The sequence below is a fragment of the Ailuropoda melanoleuca genome, chromosome 10, assembly GCF_002007445.2.
Source record: "Ailuropoda melanoleuca isolate Jingjing chromosome 10, ASM200744v2, whole genome shotgun sequence".
Lineage (NCBI taxonomy): Eukaryota > Metazoa > Chordata > Mammalia > Carnivora > Ursidae > Ailuropoda > Ailuropoda melanoleuca.
In genome coordinates, this window is record NC_048227.1 from 50,513,098 (window position 1) to 50,535,492 (window position 22,395).

Consider the following 22,395-nt stretch of genomic DNA (forward strand, 5'->3'; position numbering starts at 1 on the left):
TCTCATTCACTTACCCCTATAGTTCTACCCTGCAAAAACACTAATTTAGGTATTCCATTCCCTGATCACAAATTCGAGTTCTTCCCGCTTTGCCTCTTCAGCGGCTCCTATTCACCTTTAGTGCCCAGGCTGGCAAGAGGCTGCATCTCACCAAGTGTGTCCGTGGTCACTATAGCAAGGCAGGGGGGTGGGGAAGTAGCAAATGGAGTGCTGGTTCTTAAAGCTTCACTTGGAAATAATGTTATCTCACATCCGCTCATATTTTCCCAGCCCAAGCAAGTCATATGACCCATTTAACTTCAAGTAGACATGGGGGTAAAGGGGCGGGATGTGGGATGTGTACAAAGAGTACAACCTTACCATGTACACAGAAAGAACAAAATATGTGTACACAGCCTTAACAACTACCACATCACCCCCCTAGCAGAACCCTGAACCTAAATGAACTCAAATAACCATTTTCTCTATGTCTGAATCCAAACAGGCTGGAGAAAATCTTGTAAGAAAGCTGACTGGGTCCACTAAATTCATAATCACAGTCTCAGTCTCAAATGGATCAAGACATGCCATTATCTACTACACTTTCTGGAAAACCTACGTACCTAATTCTCACACAGCCATGTGAAACCTTTCTCACTCTTTTAAACCTCTAACTCCTCCATCTTCCTACTTCTCAAAATAGTATCTAGTCTTCTACTTTACTGAGGGAAAAAGATATAATCAGAAGGCAAATCTGATCTTTCCACCCCCAAACTTACAGACTTACCTCCAACTATTTCAACTTGATATCCTGAAAATACAGGCATAACTAAAAGAATCAAGGAAAAGTGGCTCATGAGAAACCACCCGTACCTTTCCCCAGCTTCACAGATAACTTCTTGAAAAAGACAGACATCAACACATAGATAGTGCTTGCAGAATAACAAAAGGAACTATAGCAATGTCAATTTCCAGTGATTTTTCTGACACATGCAATATGTCTACACATAGAAATAATTTTGGACAGTAACCCACTATTTAGCAATCACTTATGTATGTAGCTTTTTCTTTCACTTTTAAGGCAAAAAGAGACAAAATTAAAATCTAATTACTAGAACTTCAAGTACTTTCTATCACCAATATTGTGTCTGAGGAGTTCCAAGACCACCCTCACATTTGAAGATTCACTGGAAGGACTCAGGACTCAGCATTAGTCGTACTCATGGCTAACTTTTATTACAGCAATGTGGTATGGACATACAACCTGAGCATAACGGGAAAGACACACGGAGGTTTGCAGGAATCCATGTGCAGGCTTCCTTCTGTTCTCTCCTCCCAGAAAGGGTCAATCAGAGCACACTCTTTCCCCTAATATGGAAAATCCAGCAATGTCTGTGCCATGTTTCTGACCAGGGAAGCCCATTACAGACTCACAGGCCGGGGGGTTTTCTGGCGGTTGGTAACCGCGGCATAAACCACAAGGTACAGCATAAACTATATCGTTTCCAGATGCCAAACAAGGTGTAGCCTTGCAAACAGACCTTTCTAAGGAGAGCAGTGTCAGTACTGATATGTTAACTCTTTCCAGGACAAATAAATTCTGGCCCTTTTATTCATGTGGTTTCCCAAACAAAACTTTTCAGTTTAACTTCAGCATTACTCTAACAACTGTCTTTTCTCTGCTGTAGGATGTACAACTAAGTTGTTTAGAAATGTTTGATTTTTTAAAAAAAAAACATGCTATACAAACAAAAACCCATAGTCTCAAAAAAGAAAAAAAAAATCTTTTTTCCCTACCCTTGGACTCTCGGGCAATTATTTTCGGCGTGGGGAGAAGGACACAACTCTCCTTTTAGCGCCAGTCTCAAAAAGACGAACAGCACTTACATTCGCTGTGCATCGCGCGGCTCTCAGCACTTCAGAGATATTACCTCACGTAATACTCCCAACCACCTTATGAGACAGGTTACTATTACTTCCCCCATTTTACACTTGAAACTGAGACACACAGAGCTTAAGTGACTTGCAAAGGTCCCGGAGCCAGTCAGTGGTGGATGGAGACTTGGACCCCAGCAGCCCTTCTCCGGGCTTCTAATACTACCCTCCAGTCACTAACAACAGCATCCCAAGTTTCTCAAGAGAAAATGGGTAGTGCGGAGAGAGCGCGGGAGGGGGCGCCTGCTTCCAGATAAAGCGGAGACTCGGGCCCCTCCCCGCGGACCCCTCCCGCGTAAACAACCACGGCTCTGCCGCGGGCGCCCCGCCGGGCCGCACTCACGCGGCCCTCGGTGACTGCCTGGAGCCCCCCGGGATCGGAAAGACGGGGGCGCGTAAGAGGCCTCTCTCCCAGGCCCGTCCTGCCACGAGGGGCTGGGGTAGAGGAAGCGAAGACCGAGACACTGCGGCGACCCCAGCACCGCAATCCGCACTCACCACGCCGGGCCGAGCCGCCGCGTCTACAACCAAAAGAGATTGCGCCTGCGCGGCCGACCACCCGGTAGGCAGGGCGGGGCCTCGTGTGCCCGCCCACAGCCGGGGTGGGGTTTGAGGCCTTCCCTTGCGGTGGCACACGGGAGTGGGGCGTGGACAGGGCGGGGCCGGCTCGCGTCGCGCCTGCGTTCCGTAGGTCCGCAGAGCCCTGTGGGACTGGCTGATCTTAGAGTAAAGGTATTGGACTCCAGGCTGCGTTCGAACGGTGTCCTGGAGTACACAGCTTAGGTCTTCCAGGAGTCGGGCTTAAGTCCCCCTTGCTGCTGAGGGCCTGAAGGGATAGCTTCCGACTTCCCTCTGTCACACTCTTCTGTGCAATAAAGTTCCACCTGACATTGGTCATACGTTAGCTTGCATTTTTTCATTATCGGCTTACCTGTCCTCGCTTACTTAACTAGACAGGAAATTTCTTGACCTACACCTATACCTCTTCGAAGCTCTATTATCCGTTAAAGTGGCCTGCACGCTGCATATGTTTAGTAAAAATAGTTGTTTTGAAAATGTTTTATTATAGGGGCGCCTGGGTGGCTAAGCCATTAAGCGTCTGCCTTAGGCTCAGGGCGTGGTCCCGGCGTTCTTGGATCAAGCCCCACATCAGGCTCCTCCCCTGGGTGCCTGCTTCTTCCTCTCCCACTCCCCCTGCTTGTTTTCCCTCTCTCACTGGCTGTCTCTCTCTCTGTCAAATAAATTTTTTTTAAAAAAATGTTTTATTTTAATGATAGCGCAAACATCAACTCTAGTTTTAGGTAAGTCCTACGAGATTTGTAATCCTTCACAATTCTTCAGCCAGGTTACTGGTGGCCTTATGATAGAACCTTGCATTGAGTCCAAGATACCAGAGATAAACCAAAAAACTCTGATTTTTCCCGTAAAATCATTTCTTACGAAATAGTTAGCATTACTTCTAGGTACAGAACTTGGCAAAGGAGTCCGCTAGGTGTTTACATTGTATTTATGGAAACCACTTATCCGACAAATATAACGAAGTACAAATATGCCAGTTACTGTGCTACGTATAAGAATAAGTAATCATGTTTTGGAGTAGGGGAATTTTTTTCTTTAGGGAAAAATATTTTTTCCCTATTTTTTTCTTTAGGGAAAAAAAAATTCCCCAAATAAGAATAGGTCTTACTGTGGTGTAATTGTTAAGTCAAAACTGTCTACATCACAAATCAAAAGTTTTCATTTATTTTAACAACAGATTTGAAACAGAACATGGAGAAAAAAGGATATGCAAATCTGAAAAAATCTAAGTAATTTCCATACTAAATTGTAATGCTATAAATGGGATTTTTAAAAACGTATTGTATACTGGACTCCCAATTTACAGTAAAAAAAAAAAAGAGAGAGAGAGAGAGAGAGGACTTAATTAGAACACAGAAATTTAAGAATTAGTGGTGCCTGGGTGGCTCAGTAGGTTAAGCCTCTGCCTTCCACTCAGGTCAGTATCCCAGAGTTCTGGGATCAAGCCCTGCCTCAGGCTCCCTGATCAGTGGGGAGTCTGCCTCTCCCTCTCCAACTGCCCCTCACCCTCTGCTCCTCTCCCTGTCCATGCTCACTCTCTCTAAAATAAATAAATAAAATCTTATTTAAAAAAAAGAAATTTAGGAATTATGCAAACACCATACAATTTTTCTTGGAAATGATAAAATTCCAAAGCTATCTTGATTTCTAGCAGTCTACATTCTATTTTACAATGTGATTTTTTTCATTTGGCAAGATATCTTGGACATCACTCTGTATTAGCCTCATTCTTTTGACTAGTTGCTTTAAACTCCAGTAATGGATGTATCATTTTTCCCCAGTTTTCTGTTGATGTACTTTATCTTTGCCTACTTGTGCAAATACCATTAGTAGATAGCAATGGAAATGCTAAGTCAACAGATACTCATTTCAAGTTTAGATAGAAACTCTTTCCAAAAAAACTCTTCATTTGATTTGTCAAATATCTGGAGGCCTGATATGGACTTGGAAAGAAATGGGCAAAATCTCCTTTCCAGTTGCCTTTCACTTGCATTATGCCAATAAATAAAATGAGTTGTTTGAGAATTAATGATTCATATCAACTCAACACTAGTAGAACTTTCCCAGAAGACTTAAACTATTTTTCTCCCTTCCGTCTCACTTTAAGCCTTCCCTGTCTCTCTCCAAAAGAAGAATTTGGACACTAGTCCAAGGAACAGTAATCAAGACTCTCTTTTGACAAGACTTTTTACTATAAGAACTCTTAAATAAACCCAGTCTGGCACTGTGCGAGGTACAGGAGGAGCTATTTATCTTCTGAGAGAAAAAAATCTTGCAGAAAAATATTTCTCAAATACTTAGTCATGAACATTGGAAAAAGAATTGTATCATAATATGTGCTTTTGCAAAGGCATAAATCAAGTTGAATGTGATTTTTTTCATTTTTTTAAAGACTTATTATGTTTCCTTTTTTTTTTAGATTTTATTTATTTATTTGACAGAGAGACAGAAAGAGAGGGAACACAAGCAGGGGGAATGTGAGAGGGAGAAGCAGGCTTCCCACAGAGCAAGGAGTCCAATGTGGGGCTCAATCCCAGGATTCTGAGATCATGAACTGAGGCGAAGGCAGATGCTTAATGGCTGAGCCACCCAGGCACCCCCGAATGTGATTTATTGAGGCCAAGCACATTGTTTCATTGTTTCCATATCTGTGTTCATACTACCTATGGTTTTGATGTATTCAGGACAGCTTGGGGATGCCATGGGGAGTACATGAATTTACAACATATAATGACATTTTAATTCAAAGTTAATCCACAAAATAGATCATATAGAAACTATAGCTAAACTCCAAATAATTTGGAGAAACATAGTTGTAAGTGATGGCACTGGCATAGAAATTTGAGGTGGTGCTATTAATTATTAAATTATTGAAAACTAATGGGACCAGGGTCAGTTGGTTAAGCATCTGCCTTCAGCTCAGGTCATGATCCCAGGGTCCTGGGATCGAGCCCCACATCAGGCTCCCTACTCTGCCGGGAGTCTGCTTCTGCCTCGCCCTCTGCCTGCTACTCCCCCTGCTTGTGCTCTCTGTCAAATAAATAAAATCTTTAAAATTAATTAATTAATTACTGAAAACTGAATAATTTTAAACTGCTTAATGAAATTATTCCTTGGACACATATTTTAATAATACCATTTAGAAATTAATTTTTAAATTTTCCATTGTAAATTAATTTGCAGTTAAATAGAACTTTCATTATGTTGGGGGACCAAATTGAGAATACATTTAAAATAAGGAAATGAACCACAGTAAACAATAAACTTTATGTGGTAAGCTGAATAACACTCCCTGCCCCCACAGGTGTTCTAGTTCCTGGAACTTGCGATCATGTTCCATTACATGGCAAAAGGACTTTGCAAACATGGTTAAATTAAGGATCTTGAGATAGGGAAATTATCCTGGATCATCCAAGTAGCCTGAGTTATCACAAAGTTCTTTATAAAAGGGAGGCAGGAGGTCAGAGGAAGAGTAAGGGATGCAACAACAGAAGCGGGGGTCAGAGTTAGAGATTTGAAGATGCCATATTGCTGGCTTTGAAGATGGGGAAGGGGACCACTAGCTGAGGAATGCCAGAAGCTTCTAGTAGGTGAAAAAGGCAAGAAAAGAAATTCTTCCCTAGAGGTTTCAGGAGGAACACAGGCTTGCTGACACCTTCAGAACTGTATATAATAAATGTATATTGTTTGAAGCCAGTAAATTTGTGGAAATTTGTTACAGTAGCAATTGCAAACTAACATATTTTATAAAGTAGTTGGACCTAACTCTGACAAGCTATGGTCAATTATAGTCAAATATCTAAGTTGTGGGGAAAAGATGACAGCATGAGATCATCTTAATTCTAGCGTTAGTTGAACCAGCTATTGGAGTTAAGAGCAATTCTTCGGAAAGAATCCACGTAGTTGGCTTTAAATTAATCTACAAGAAATCCTGTTATAAAGTAGTTGGGAAAATGTATTTATTTTAAATCTTTAATTTTCATCACCTGGATAGCTCAGTCGGTTAAGCGTCTGCCTTCGGTTTAGGTCGTGATCCCAGAGTCCTGGGATCGAGCAGCGCCTGGGGCTCCCTGCTCCATGGGGAGCCTGCTTCTCCCTCTGCCCACAGTAAACAATAAATTTCTCGTTTTTCTCAAATCCCATTTCTCAAATCCCTCATTTCTCTCTCTCCCTCTCTCTCAAAAATAAACTCTTTTAAAAGAATCTTTGAATTTCATCTTTGGTTATTTTCTATTTTCCACTTTTAAGGTTTGTCTCTCCTTTAAAAATAATAGTCAAAAACAAAAAAGCAAGCCTAACTCTCGGTTTCTTTTTTTAAAGATTTATTTATTTGACAGCGAGAGCCATCGCGCACAAGCAGGGGGAGCGGCAGGCAGAGCGAGAGAGAGAAGCAGGCTCCCGGCAGAGCAGCGAGCCCCACGCTGGGATCATGACCCGAGCCAAAAGCAGGCGCCCAATCGACTGAGCCACCCAGGCGCGCCCCAACTCTGGAGTTTCTTTCCAATTTAAAGTTTTGGTGTAGGGCACGGTTCCCTCTGCGATGACTCCTTGTAGCACTCCCCGATTCGGCCAGCGCCTGGTGGGGGGGCGCTCAAGAGCCCGGCGCGGGTGGCCCGGCGGCCGAGAAGGAGGAGGAGCCGGAGGAGGAAGACAGGAGCCGGGTGGGCGCGAGCGGGCGATGGTGCCGCCGCTGCTGCTGTTCCGGAGTGCGCGCCAGGCGATCCCGGGGTCGGCGGAGGCTGCGCTCTGGGGTGAGCTCGGTGGTCCCTGGGGAAAGGGAGAGTGCCTAACCGCGGGCCCGGGGAAGGAATGGCATTGGTGGGGGTGCTCCCTTCTTGAGGCTTCCAGTGAAAAATCAGACCCATTACCCTTGGCGCCTGGGAAGGTAGCACCAACTTTCAGTTCTCGTTCCTTCAGATTCCGGGCTACTTGGGTCTGAGGGTGCTCTTGGACACAGGAGACAGGTCAGCGTTGCTCCGGGGAGCTCGCGTGGGGGGCATTTATGAAGATACTGGTGTCTGACTGGGCAATGAAGGTCAGTTGGCCACTGAGCGAGCAACACGCCCAGTTTCCGCCGGAGAGAGACTGAGGATGAGCCCGGCTCTGCGAGTTACACCTGTGACCCACTGGGGAGCCGCGCTCAGAGCTTGGTGGCAACAGTCACCCAGAATTATAACACGTTAGAGCTATTAAAGTACCACTGCTAATATTACGGACGGCAAAACAAGCCAGAGAAACGAAGGTTAGTGGAGGCGTTGGGTGTATTACTCAGAGCAGGTTTCCAGTCCCTTCTTTTTGCTTTACATGCTGCCTCTCCTTTAGCACAATTTTTATTTGTGGATGCAGCTGCAGAGACTGTGGGATAACCCTGTGTCCCCAACTCTCCCTCTCAGTTACTCCGCTTGAACTCTTGGTACATCCTCTGTAGTTTAAAATGTGCTTTTTCTATGCAAATTTGTTCTTTATTGAGCACCTAGAAATACAGACCTCCTGCTGGGGATACAGCCTCTGCCGTTCACGTCACCATTTTGGGGAGAGACAGAGACAAGTAAACAATCACCACACACAGTCCCGTGAGACTGCAATGGAAAAAGCAATTATTCTACCTGAGTTGGAGAAAGTATTAGAGGAAAGGTGCCTTTTCATTTAAAAAATTTTACTAGCGAGGTGCCTGGCTGGCTCAGTTAGTGGAGCATGCAACACTTGACCTGAGTTGTAAGCTGGAGCCCCGGGTTGGGTGTAGAGAGTACTTAAAATCTTTTTTAAAAATTCTACTGGTGATACATTATTATATTCCCATTATATTCAAACAGACAATAAAGAACAGCTTACATTCCCCTCTATACACCCTCCCACATTCCACCTCCCTCTCCAAACGTGGTTTGGTACACATCCTTCTAAACACTTTTCTATGAACATACGTAAATGTACACATAAAAATACTACATATATAATATATAGGTGTTGCTGTTTTTTAATTTATGCCCCAGAATCCTGTCCCTGCAATCCCACTCCCCAGGAATAGTTTCTTATTTCCTTCCAGATGGTTTTCTGGACATTTATAAAACATAAGTACTGTATCTTAAGTGTATATAGATCTCAAAGGGAAGCTTTTTATTTAGCAATATGGACATCTCTCCAAGTCCCTAAATGTAGGTCTGCCTCTTTCCTTGTAAATGCTGCATGGTATGCTTCATAATTAATTTAACCATTTCCTGTATGAACATTTAGGTTGCTTCCAATTGCCAGGATGGATTTCTAATCTTTGAACCAAGACTTTCCAAAGAGAATACTGTCAATCTTTGTGTTCTTAATGACTTGAAGTTGCTAACATGAGTGCTTGTTACTTAATCAGTGATCCCGCCATAACGCTGAAAATGTCCTTTGTCTCCTACATTTCCATGAGGACGAAAGCTTGCTGTCTACCTTTATTCTCTGAAGGTTTCCCCTCAAGTCTTGTTCTGCTAGTTTTATTACAGTTCTTGGCTTCCTCTTTGCTTCTGTTTAGACTTATGCAGGTTTGAAGCAGGATCCCAAACCCGACCTACTAAGTCATGCACACTGCAGCTGAGTGCTGTACCAACACACTTCTGTGGTGGCACAAAGTGAGTAAACTTTCATCTACCGCATCCTGTCCTATCTTTCCCCTGAGTTCTGACCTCCGTAAGATTCTAAGTAGCTTTCTGGGTAATAGCCAGGTTGTGTAAAGCCCTTTACTTGATCCTAGTCCTACAAAGAACAGCAGAAAACACAGAGGTGCTTTGTCAACATGAATCAGCTGCCAGCAGCAGAAGATGCTTTAAATAAGGAGGGAAGTTGGGGAAGGTGACAGCTCGGAGGACCTGGGGACTCGCTGGGCTATTTAAGGGAAAGTACTGTGATAGAGTAGCAGCAGGGGGTGGAGAAGACAAGTAACTTGGAGAAGCTGAAAGGTAGTATAGGGTATTCCCCTGTAATATTAAACTCACCACTTCATGCAATAAATGCATTGCCTTATCTAAAATTTCCATTTTAACCCTTTATTCACTAGGATGGTTGTTCACTTGCTTTTCAAATTTTACTGTGAGTGGGTCCCAAAAAATCAAAATATTTATTCAAGTGATTACATTAGAAGTCATAAAATGTTCACATTTGAGAAGGAAGCACACCAAATGTTCTTCCTAATATTTTCTCTCTGGAGTAACAATCATTATTTCTAATATAGTCTTCCTTGGTTGTGCATTGTTTATATCGACCATTACATGGTCTGTAGAAATAACTTTCACTATTTGACAGATATTGATGTGGATTTTCTAAGGTGTCAACATCCAAAAGAAGAGTATAGATGAACCAGAGAATTTATTTTATGGCTGTGGCAAGAGTGAGTTGCTATTATTATGATTGTTATTATTATTAAGTAAACACTTTTATGTTTCAAAGAGTTGTATTTTTCACATCAGAACTGTATTTATTTGAAATTATAAAAAGAATACCAAACTGAATTGGTAGGACATAATGGTAGACTATTTCTAAGTGAAATTAAAAAAAAAAAAGATTTTTGTTTATTTGAGAGAGAGAGAGAGAGAGCTAGCACAAGCAAGGGGAGGGACAGAGGGAAAGGGAGAAGCAGGCTCCCCATTGAGCAGGGAGCCCAATGCGGGGCTGGATCCCAGGACCCTGAGATCATGACCTGAGCTGAAGGCAGACGCTTAACCAACTGAGCCACCAAGGCATCCCTCTAAGTGAATTTAGTTTAGTTTTTTAAACTACAACATATAGTACAAAACTATGCTATACTATAGTATAGAAAAGAAGCTAAATTTATGAAAAAAATAAATTCAGAAACCAAATCATGTATATGATTTCTATATATATAGTTTCTTTAAACATACAATTAATTAAATCACATTAGGCTAATTGAAATTAAATAATTCAAAGAATAGGGGTGCCAGCCTGGCTCAGTTGGAAGAGCATGCATGCAACTCTTGATCTTGGGGTCATGGGTTCAAGCCCCACATTGGGTGTAGATATTACCTACGTAAATAAATAAATAAATAAATAAACTTTAAAAAATTTTTTCAAACAATTGACTCTAGAACTTAGAGATTTATAGAAGTAATACTAAATTTCTTAAGCTTTTTGTTTGAAAAAAAAAATGCTTATTCCTACAGGTTTCTCCTCACTAAAAAGACCTGACAATTGTAGCAGAAAAACAAACTTCTAAACATATATACAGTATGAATCAGACCATTCTGAATTATACTAGATCTTCAATTTTCATAGTCTAATATGATGTGATTTTAAATATTTTTAGGTCATCATGTTTATCTCACACTGAAATTTGGGTTGGTAGGTTGTTTTGTTTTTTGTTTTGGGGGGTTTTGGGTTTTGTTTTTTTTTTTTTGAGCTGTAGCCATTCGAAAAACAGCAAATGCAGAGAGAGGTTTTCTCTGAACTCCTCTTACCTGCCCAAAGACAGATCCTCCAAAAGGAACTCGGTTTCACAAATCTCCTCCCCGGGAGTTTCATCAAAAAAGGAAGATTGACTCATCACAGGAAAGGAGACTAGAACTCACGCCACACCCGAACTTTGTTATAAACTGTCATAACTCCCATCTGTTCTTCTAAGGGCCCATTCACCTGTCCTAAAAATCATTTACTCTCCCCTAAGAGGCCTACATTCCCTCTCCCTATTAAGATGAGAATTCTTATTTTTTCATTAAAAAATACGTATTTTTTTAATTTTTACCTTTTTTTACCTTCACTCATTTCTCCTGCCCTGCCACTCCCTGCCTCTGGCAACCACAAATTTGTTCTCTGTATCTGTGAACTTGGGTTTTGAGGGTTTGTTTATTTTTTCGTTTGTTTTTGGTTCCACATATGAGATCCCACGGTATTTTCTTTCTCTGTCCGACTTATGCCCTCGAGGGCATAATGCCCTCGAGGCCCATGTCTCAAATGACAAGAGTTCATTCTTTTTTATGGCTGAATATTCATTTGTGTGTGTGTGTGTGTGTGTGTGTTTACCACAATTTCTTTATCCATATATCCATCAATGGACACTTAGTTTGTTTCCATATCTTCGTTGTTATAAATACTGCTGCAGTGAACATGAGGTGCAGATATCTTTTCAAGGTAACATCTTCATTTTCTTCAGATAAATACCAGAAATGGAATTGCTGGATCATATGGTAGTTCTATTTTTAATTTTTTCAGGAACCTCCATATTGTTTTCCACAGTGGCTGCACCAATTTACATTCCCAATAGTGCAGGAGGGTTCCCTTTTCTACACATCCTCACCAACACTTGCTATTTCTTGTCTTTTTGATCATGGCCATTCTAACAGGAGTGAGGTGATAACTCATTCTGGTTTCAATTTGTATTTCCCTGATGATTAATGATGTTGGACATCTTTTCGTGTGTCCTTTGACCATCTCTCTGTTTTCTTTGGAAAAATGTCTATTCAGATCTTCCACTCACTATGTTTTTGCATACCGTATATAGATCTATAGTATAAATCATATATATAATGTGATCTATTGTGCATCCTTTTCTGCTTTTTTTTTTTTGCTCACTTAGGTATTCAGAAGCTTTCCATGGCAGTACATATAACTCTTTGAACCACTGCACATGTTCCATAGTATGGATTACCACAGTTTATTTAACCAGTCTCTTATTGATGGACATTTTGGTTTCCATTTTTTTGCTGTTATAAAAACTTCTTCAATAGTCATCATTGTGCATACCTCTTTGTGTGTATGTACAAGTAGTTTACTAGGTAAATACTTAGAAGTGAAACTGTTGGGTCAGTGACAAGCGGCATTTAACAGTCTTCAAGGAGAGTAGGAATGTGCCAGGCGGAGGTGAGGAAGGAAGAAGTATTCCCTTCAGATAGAACAGTGTGCATAAATCATGAAGGAAGGCAAAAATATGTATTTACAGATTGCACCGTATAGATTACTTAAAACTCACAGTAACCCAGAAAGATTAAGTAATATTATTCCTGTTTTAAAAATAAGAAACTAAGTCCCAGAGAGTTTAAGTAATCTGCCCAGGATTACAGAGCTAAGTGGACAAGCCAGGATTTAAACCTGGTTTATCTGACTCTAAAATCTGCTCTATTGACAAAAATGTAGTTAGAGGGGCGCCTGGGTGGCACAGCGGTTAAGCGTCTGCCTTCGGCTCAGGGCGTGATCCCGGCGTTATGGGATCGAGCCCCACGTCAGGCTCCTCTGCTGTGAGCCTGCTTCTTCCTCTCCCACTCCCCCTGCTTGTGTTCCCTCTCTCACTGGCTGTCTCTATCTCTGTCAAATAAATAAATAAAATCTTTAAAAAAAAAAAATGTAGTTAGAGCACATGTATACTTTAATGTAGCTGGAGGATAGGGTTATTTTTTTATTTTTATGTTACGTTAGTCACCATACAGTACATCATTAGTTCTTGATGTTCCGTGATTCATAATTTGTGTATAACACCCAGTGCTCATTACAACACATGCCCTCCTTAATACCCGTCACCAGGCTACCCCATCCTCCCACCCCCTCCCCTCTGAAACCCTCAGTTTGTTCCCGGAGTCCATAGTCTCTCATGGTTCATCTCCCCCTCTGATTTGCCCCCCTTCAGTTTTCCCTTCCTTCCCCTAACGTCCTCCGTGCTATTCCTTATGTTCCACGTATGATTGAAACCATGTGATAATTGTCTTTCTCTGCTTGACTTATTTCCCTTAGCATAATCCTGGAGGGTAGGGTTATTGAGGCAGAGGAGGAATGGGGAAGAGGAGAAGGTCTGGTAAATTATGCTGGTAAAGTAGACTAAAGGACGTGATAGAACGTACTGAGGAGTTTGGACTGTGTTTTATAACGTAGGCTGCGGATAATACCCAGTTGAGGCTAGATTTACCTGTGGAAACAGCAAAATGGGAGTTTATTCAAAAATTAGGCTCGAAAATGTGAGAATCGTGTACAAATTGTGTTACTCTTGAGAATCCCTCAAGAGAACCACGAATCATGTCGATAAATCCTAAACAGCCAGTTTTCCCTCCGCGTAGGAACTGATGGCTGCTGCTTCGATCAGGCAGTAGATGGAGTGCTTGATTTACAAGTAGAGGCCCTGCTGTACAAAAATACACAACAGCTTTCATTAACGAATTGGTGTGGACCGGAGGCTCGTACCATGAGAGGCTTGGGGGAACTGAGACTCATTAAAGGAATATTTGTGCTTTGGCTCAGAGTGGAAAGCTAGGAAATCCAGTCCTCTCTGGTTATACACCTGCTCTCCACACACACCCCGCCCCCACAGCCTAACAGGAGTACAGAGACAGTTAAATGTCAGTTTGACTCTAATATATAAGAAAAATATAACTAGCTTTGATTCAATTACACAGGTTACATGCTGAGATGATGTTTGTTTCCTAGTGGCGAAGTACCAGTCTTAAGTTTAACGATTTTTTAAATTACCATAGTTTCCCAGTTCTAACAATGAGGAATAGTACCAAGTGTGAACTCAATCTGCTGACTTTTTGTATTCTGGGAATTCACAAAACAGCAAGTTGAGTGAGAAATAGTTTTATCCTAGGCATTGTAAGATCGAATCTTGTAGATAACGTAAGCCAATTTTTCAAAATCTGAAGAGGATGGGGAAATCTGTATTTTTATTTTTTTTAACATATTTACTGTGATAAAATATATGTAACAAAAAATTTGCCACTTTAGCCATTTTTGAGTGTACAATTCAGTGGCATTAATTATATTCACAACATTGTGGGGTCATTACCACCATATTTCTAAATATTTTCATCACCCCAAACAGAAACTCAAACCCATGGAGCAGTAACACCCCTCCCTCCAACTTCTGGTAACCTCTAACCTACTTTCTATGAATTTACCTGTTCTAGATATTTCATATGAGTGGAATCATAAAATATTTGTCATTTTGTGTCTGGCTTACTTCACTTAGCATGTTTTTGATGTTGTCGTATGTGTTAGAGCTTCATTCCTTTTTAGGACAGAATAATATTCCACTGTATGTATAAGCCACATTTTTGTTTATCCACTCATCTGTTGAAAAAACACTTGGGCTGTTTCCACCTTTCGGCTATTATGAGTAATTGTGAATAATGCTGCTATGAGCATTGGTGTCTGAGTTTGAGTCCCTGTTTTCAAGTCTTTTGGGTACATACCTTAGAGTGGAATTGCTGGGAAACCTGTATTTTTTAACTACTGTATTTGTCCATTTTTCCATCTTTTGCTATCAGTGAGAAGGACAAATGAAAATAGAACAATGTTTGGTTTTTACAAGAAAATGTGGTTTTTCACAACTCACTTTTGGCTTTTCTTAACTACTTAACAAATAAACTGTGAAGCATTTCTCTTGGCCTATGCGCACTGCAGAAAATGTACTAAGACATTAAAGGATGAGCCAAGAAATTCTGGGAACCCCTGGTTTATACCTAGTGCACTCCAACTAGTTTTTTAAATTGAATACTATATTTTGGACAACTTACATGAAATAACATGCCATAGTATAAATGTGCCACTTAGAACTGTTCCCTCATGGAGACACTTCTAGCTTCTTGCCGTTTTTCAGTATTACAGAGAATGCTGCCAGTGAATGTATTTATTCATATATACATTTGTGGGTATTCCTGCTAATCCTCCTGTGGTAACAGATTCCTAAAACTAACATCGTGAGGTAAAAAAGATACACATGCATCAAGTGTTATTCCTGCTACATTTTCCTTTCAAAAGGTTTTAACATTACACACTCCCCACAATGTAAGAGTACCCATTTCCTCATACCCTCACCAATATTTGATGTTATCAATCCTTTTAATTTTTATAAATCTGACAAAATCTGAAAAATTTTGTTTATATCTTGCATTTCCTTAATAAGTAGTGAGATAGAGTTACCTTTTATTGACCATTGGTATTTTTCAAGTCAATTCCCTGTTCCTGTTTTGACCATTTTTTCTATTGGGAATTTTATCCTTTTCCTATTTGTATGAGCTCTGTTAATACTAATGTTTTGTTTTTGCTGTGTTACAAATATTTTGTTCCTACATGCCACTTGTCTTCTAATTATTCATTGTTCTTTTCCCATGTATAAATTTAGCATCTTAATGAAGTCAAATCTTTATGACTTCTGATTTTGCCATGTTTAGAATGGTCTTCTTATCCCAAGGTTTAAATTATCTGCTGATGTTTTCTATTGGTACTTCTAAGATACTAGTTTTGGGATTGAAATTTAAATTTATTTACATGTAAGGAATGAAGCAATAGCTTGCTTCACGTTTCTTCCTGATGGCTAGCTAGTTGCCCTACATATTCGTTGAACAAAATTTCCCCATTATTCTGAAATATAATTGTTACCAAATATTGAATTCTCATAGATAGTACATTGTGTGTCTGTTTCTGGACTTAGATCTTTAAACCTTTTCCTATGCCAGTTTATACTATTTAAATCAGTTTCACCTTATAAGATATTTAATCTTTTAACAACATTTGAAGCATTATTATTTACCTTATAGTGGTCATTTTGTTGTGAAATATGATTATTAAATTTTTAAAATTTTTATTTTTATTTAAAAAATCCTCCGGGTTTTCTTTCATGTTTAAAAAAACAATTTGGACCCATAGAAAAGTTGCAAAAGTAAAATGGAGCTCCCTTTATTCTTACTCAACTTCCCCTAATGTAAGCATCTCACATGGTACAATTATTGAAATCAGGAAAGTAATACTGACATAATACTGTTAACTAATCCACAGGCCTTATTTGAATGTCACCAGTTTTCCCACTGAGGACTTTTACAGTCCCAGGTCCAATCCAGGATTCTATGTTGTTATTACATTTTCATGGTTCCTTAGTCCGCTTCAATCTGTGACGGTTCCACGGTCTCTGTCTTTCATAACTTTTACACTTTTTTAAGAGTACTGGTTATTTTGTAGATTGAGTTTGTAGATTAAGTTTGAGATTTTCTTCTGATTTGATTCAGGGTATGCATTTTGGCAAAAATACTAAGGAAGTGATGTGCTCTTCTTGCAGCATCACACCAGAGAGTACATATTGTTGACATTTCTCATTACTAGTGATCTTTGAATAACTGGTTAAAGTAGTATCTTTCAGGTGTTTCCTTTTGTTATTCGTAAGTATCTCCTGGGGAGATACTATCCTATTTCTCATCAAAATTTCACCGAGTAACTCTAGCATCTGTCAATGGCTCTTGCCAAAATAATTATTACTCAGATGTTAACCTAACGGTGATTTTCTCTTTTCATCATTCAACGTTTATCAATTGAAATAATCCCTTCTCCTCAATTATTCAATTATATCCTTATATCAGTGTGGACCCATGGATTCATTTTATAGGTTATTACCCAATACCATATTATGTTCCAACTATTTAAGTTTTTATTTATTTAAGTAATCTCTACACCAAACATGGGGCTTGAACTCACAACCCGAAGATCAAGAGTCGCATGCTCTTCTGACAGAGCCAGCAAGGTGCCCCACCAATTACTTAACAGATAGAAACAGTGCCTTTAAGTACTTACAAGTGTAGTTTCAAATGTAAGGTTCCCACATCTAACATACAGGTTATTATCTTCACTTGCAAGGGGAAATTAAAATTTTCTTAATATGGTAATTTGGACTATGGTTAGACTTACAAATTATTTGCAGAATTCAGTTACCAAATGTTGAATGTGTATTTACAAGTTCCACCTAATTAAGGGCTTGGAGAGAGAAGAATATGGAGCTGGCACAAGGCCAGCCATTAAGCATTGAGGCCAAGAGGGTAGAGCTATGTCCCGTGGCTCTGTACAAAATACATACACAGGTCAGGGAAGTCTAAAGATCAACTATAGCTCGCTGGCTGGAACCAGGAGAGAAATTCCTTTTACCTGCTTTCCAGATATTAATAGCAATGTTACTTTGAAAGTGCCTAAGTTATTTTATTCTTTCCAGGTTTGAAGTCAATAAAAGGAAGCTGCCACAATTTTTGTACTGCTATTTTTAAAGATGTCACTTATAAAGAACTTAAAAACCTCTTGAATTCCAAAAAAATTATGTTAATTGATGTTAGAGAGACATGGGAAATTGTGGAGTATGGAAAAATTCCTGGGTCTGTCAATATACCACGTAAGTGACGTGTCTTGAATTGATTCATCACAAAAGTATCTATTCATTGATTTACTGTATCTAAAATTTAACTGAAATTCTTAACATTTTCTATTCATTGATTTACTGTATCTAAAATTTAACTGAAATTCTTAACATTTTCTTTCAGTGGATGAAGTAGGTGAAGCTCTACAGATGGACCCAAAAGATTTCAAAGAGAAGTACAATGAAGTAAAACCATCCAAATCTGACAGTCTAGTGTTTTCTTGTTTAGCCGGAGTGAGAAGCAAGAAGGCTCTGGACATGGCCATGTCTCTGGGCTTTAACAGGTACATAGATGAAGTATAAAAATGGATTCAAGAATGTATATAGCAATGTTTCATATGTATTATATTTTTACTGTTCGATTGAAAAATTTCTTATAATTACTGTGTTAGTAATAGCAGGATAGAGACTGAGAGCCTCTGTATTTTCATCCTACTCAAAAGTAACAGTCCTTTAAGTAGGTTTAAAGTCCAGAGTAGTCATTCCATCTCTAAATCTCTAAAATTCCTATCAACCTTGTGTTATAAAGCAGGAGAAAATGTTTATAGCACTAACTTTGCTTATATGTTTTCAGTGCTCAACACTATGCTGGAGGCTGGAAGGAATGGGCAACCTATGAATTTTCAGAGAAGAAACACGAAAATTGAATTCTGGAATACAAGTTGGCTCTTTCCGTGTGTACATGCAGCCTAGGATAGTGAAATGAACGAAAGAATAACAATCTAGCCCTGGCATCACTGGTTAATGGAAGGGGATTTTGTGTAATTCAACTATTTTTTGGATCTTTTCCTTAACTGTAAGTTGAGAATACTACTTGCCCTTGCCTATTTCTAAAAGCTATTGAGGATTGAAATAATGTATGTGACTTGCCATGGAAATATAAGGGTTGGGATTCTAGAAATTAATTTTTAAATACTTTAGTATAGTATGATAGTATTTCCTAGCCCAGGTTACTTATAGTACCTAATCATAATGTATGACCCTTTGTGTTAGCATAGCTTCTATTCATTAAAGAGGCTATGAGCTGGACAAGCTATTTTTTTAATGATTAAAATATATTTGTAAATTTTCCCATTTTAGAAAATTCATAAAATTTATTTTCCTGTAATGATACACAGTACAGATATTTCTGATGGATATACCTTTCACCCATAATGAATATTTAGTGAATATTGACTAAAATAAAAACAGCTAGTGATCAGTTCTTGAACACCTTTTCTTGGCTTAGATCCTATGCTAAATATTCCAAATGCTAAAAAGATAATAAAAAAGATGTGATTCTTCTCTGAAGAAGTTTGACTTCTAGCAGTACTATATAAAAGTTAAATTTTAAAAAGCAGACTTTGTCTTGAAATACCAAGAATCTGAGATCCAGAAAAGTAGGTGAAATATGAACAATGAGAATACATTAACACCATCCAAAGGCTTATGGCGGTGTTGTAACCAGCATGGTAGTGATAGGATTTGCAACTTAAAGAATTATTATGATCTATAAAGATAGAAATAACAAAGCGATTGCTTCTGTAGAGGGAAGATTAACTGGAAAAAGCAAGGAGGGAAATTTCTAGGGTGATGGAAATGCTTTGGATCTTGATTGAAGTGTTGGTACCTAGGTAATACATTTATCAAAACTCACTGAACACTTTAAAACATACATTTTCTGTAATTACATCGCAATTAAAAATAATGAAAATAGGAAAAAAAGTTTAATAAAAAAAAAAAGAAATGACTCTCACTAGCATGAGTATATGCCTTCGTGCACTGGTGATACAACAACTCTGTGCTTTCTACCCTCTGGGCCTCTTCACACCCAAATGTGTTTCGTCTCATTCAGATCATGTAAAGCCTAGGAAGTAACTATCAGGACTTGGTTTGTCCTAATTGGTATTATAAAGCCCCTGGGGAATCTGGAGGGAAGTGATGTGACCACCTTGAACTTCTATTTCTGATAATGTCTAGTTTCTAGCAGAGCAAACTCCCTATAAGAACTAGAAAAGCTGGAAAGTAAACACACAAGCACACATGCATGCATGCACGCTCCTCAATGTTGGGTCATCCTCTGTAGCTTTCCTGCTATCTGGAGCATAGCTCTTCAAATCCTTGCTGCATTAGTAATTCCTTCATGCCTTTAAATTGATCTTATTTATTTATCTATATAAACAAATGTTACTAGGAGAAATATACTAAGGTGGGATTTGAAGAGCCACAATCTCAGAGGGAAGTTGTGGTTGAAGCACTGGGCCCATCAAGGAATGAGAACCTGGGTAAAAACACCAGACGTTTAGTTGGAACCCCTGGGAAACTATATCCCAAGAGTAAAGGGGAACTAGAAATTGACCAACCCTCATAAATTGTAAGACCAACTTTGAATCAACGAAATCCCTAAATGAATTCAGGTGATTTTCCTGATAACCTAAGGGCCTACCAGCAGGAAATCCTCTCTTAGAGAAAGATGTCGTCATCTAGAGCAAGGGGTTGGCAACAATAAATATTTTAGGTTTGTGGGCCGTAAGGTCTTTGTTGCAACTGCTGCACTCTGCTACTGTAGCAGAGCATAGACAGTTCATAAATGAATGAGTGTAGCTGTACCCCAACAAAACTACAGCCACTTAGGTTTGAATTTTATATTTCATGTGTTGCCACATATTATTCTTTTAATTATTTTTCAACCATTTAAAAATATGGCAAACCTTGTTAGCTCAAAGGCCAGGCAAAACTAGATGGCAGGTAAGATTTGGCCCATGGGGCACAGTTTACAGACCCCTGAGGCAGAGCCACAAATATTCCCTACAGTTTGTCATATTCAATGTTCAGAATTCTATAAAATTTACTAGAAATAGAAGTAAATAAGACCTCATGATTGAAAATAAGAAAAAAAAAAAAAACAAGCTAGAAAAAGAAAAATAAGACGCAATAGAAACACTCTACAGATCATCCATGCCGGAATTTTCAGACACTTTAAAATAACTGTGATTTATACATTCAGTAACTTAGATGACAAAAATTATTAAAGTAATGAAAACTACAAAAAAGTATCAAATAGAAATTCTAGAATTTAAGAATATAATAACTGAAATTAAAAACTCAGTAGATGGTGCATAGGCTGAACAGACACGGCTGATGAGGATTAATAAAAATGAAAAAACTGAGGGACACATTAACATGACTCGCACAATGAATGATGAGAAAGGTAAACTACAGAAATGTGTACGATATAGTTGGAAACTATTCATAAAGACAAGCTTTGTTCTTATTCTGAAATAAAAATTTAACAAATGTATCTGAAGTGCACTGACCTTTACACTGAAAGTCTTAAAAGTAAAATCATTACTAAGTTCTATTGTATTGGATGCCTCAAAACATGTATAGCATATGATTTAATATATCATTTAAGAAGTGGCTGTTTTATTTCCATCATGGGAGAATACCACTTTTACTCTGATAATGCAAGAGTAGATCAAAAGTTTTAGAAATGTAGGATAGCCAGATTACATTTTAAAATACTGTATGTACTGTTCATAGTTCTGCTAATGAGATAGAAGGAAGCTGTCCTAGAAAAATTGGGAACAGTGGACAGGCTCAGAGTTCTGAATTAAAGTGTCTCAGGTTTCCTTCATTTACATTCCCTCTTTCTTACTTGCCTTATGATCCCAGGGAGGTCTCTTGCATTCTGTGATAATGTATCCTTTTGCTATCTAGTATGTATTTGCCATGGATAGAGGTAGGATCAGTAGCTAACCTGTGAGAAATTGGTATTATTGACAAATGGAAAACTGAATGCTTCTCTCACCATTCAGTAAAAGTTATTTTTCATATCTAAAAGGGAAGCAGGGGCGCCTGGGTGGCACAGAGGTTAAGCATCTGCCTTCGGCTCAGGGCGTGATCCCGGCGTTATGCGATCGAGCCCCACATCAGGCTCCTCCGCTATGAGCCTGCTTCTTCCTTTCCCACTCCCCCTGCTTGTGTTCCCTCTCTCGCTGGCTGTCTCTATCTCTGTCGAATAAATAAATAAAATCTTAAAAAAAAAAAAAAGGGAAGCAATTTATTAACAGAAAAGTCTAATTTTGTCACCTTTTCAGTGCTACAGGTATCTCCAGGAGCGAAGACAGGAAGGAAAAAGGAGAGAAACTTTTTTTTTTTTTTAAGATTTTATTTGAGAGAGAGTGAGCGAGCATGAGCAGGGGGAAAGGCAGAGGGAGAGAGAAAGGGAGAAGCAGCAGACTCCACTGATCAGGGAGCCCCATGCGGGGCTTGACCTCAGGACGCTGAGATCATGACCTGAGATGAAGGCAGATGCTTAACCAACTGAGCCACCCAGATGCCCCCCTGCCAAAAAGGGAGAGAAATTTTAACAAAAGTATTATAACAGCAGAATCTGGTTAAAGTGTATTCACATGGGGATAACAGTAGTTTTGAAGATTACATCAGATAATGTATGCCAAATATTCCATAGTATGCTGTTATTGTTACTTTATGGATCTGTACAATATGGTACTTGTTTATAGGCAGCTGGTACTTTGGGTTCTATTTGCATTCACTTAACATTAATAGGTAAAGAAGGGAGGTGAAACTTCCAGCTAAACATCTGGGGGCAAGAATGGCAGTGAGATCCCTTATTGCAGGCAGGAAGATAAAATGAAACTCTGAATACTGAATAATGAAATACCTAGGCCCCTGACCTCACTTGTCTCTAAGAACAGTCCAGTTCATAACACCACAAATAAAAGCCAGAAGCCTCCTTTCTAGAAAAACTGACCCACTGG

At 39.3% G+C, this 22,395-nt stretch overlaps 3 protein-coding genes across 11 annotated transcripts in view; 1 reads left to right on the plus strand and 2 right to left on the minus strand.

Moving 5' to 3' along the window:
* USP45 (ubiquitin specific peptidase 45) overlaps window positions 1-2,456 on the minus strand; it is a 67,986-nt gene extending 65,530 nt beyond the window's left edge. For all 8 annotated transcript variants that reach the window (XR_004628586.1, XR_004628587.1, XR_004628588.1 and 5 more), the window contains exon 1: window positions 2,413-2,456. The gene's annotated coding sequence lies outside the window, so the exon portion shown is untranslated. The remainder of the gene's footprint in view (window positions 1-2,412) is intronic.
* Window positions 2,457-6,857: 4,401 nt separating this feature from the next.
* TSTD3 (thiosulfate sulfurtransferase like domain containing 3) lies at window positions 6,858-20,517 on the plus strand. 2 transcript variants are annotated; one of them, XM_002929702.4, is made up of 4 exons: window positions 6,868-7,244; window positions 17,435-17,608; window positions 17,757-17,916; window positions 18,207-20,517. In XM_002929702.4, exons 1-4 carry the CDS (start codon window positions 7,034-7,036, stop codon window positions 18,277-18,279), a joined length of 618 nt encoding a protein of 205 aa, XP_002929748.2. In that variant the 5' UTR covers window positions 6,868-7,033; the 3' UTR covers window positions 18,280-20,517. The 2 variants fall into 2 exon arrangements, with proteins under 2 accessions (XP_034526786.1, XP_002929748.2); XM_034670895.1 differs by lacking the exon at window positions 17,435-17,608 and having other exon boundaries at window positions 6,858-7,244.
* CCNC (cyclin C) overlaps window positions 13,368-22,395 on the minus strand; it is a 39,084-nt gene continuing 30,056 nt past the window's right edge. The window contains exon 11 of the mRNA XM_034670892.1: window positions 13,368-13,585. Within this exon, the coding sequence (XP_034526783.1) occupies window positions 13,568-13,585 (18 nt within the window). The 3' untranslated portion in view covers window positions 13,368-13,567. The remainder of the gene's footprint in view (window positions 13,586-22,395) is intronic.

Coding starts and splice junctions, on each gene's coding strand:
- TSTD3 (XM_002929702.4), top strand. CDS start 7,034: ATGACTCCTTGTAGCACTCCCCGATTCGGCCAGCGCCTGGTGGGGGGG. Junction 7,245..17,434: donor GGCGGAGGCTGCGCTCTGGG/GTGAGCTCGGTG, acceptor TATTCTTTCCAG/GTTTGAAGTCAATAAAAGGA. Junction 17,917..18,206: donor ATGTCTCTGGGCTTTAACAG/GTACATAGATGA, acceptor ATATGTTTTCAG/TGCTCAACACTATGCTGGAG.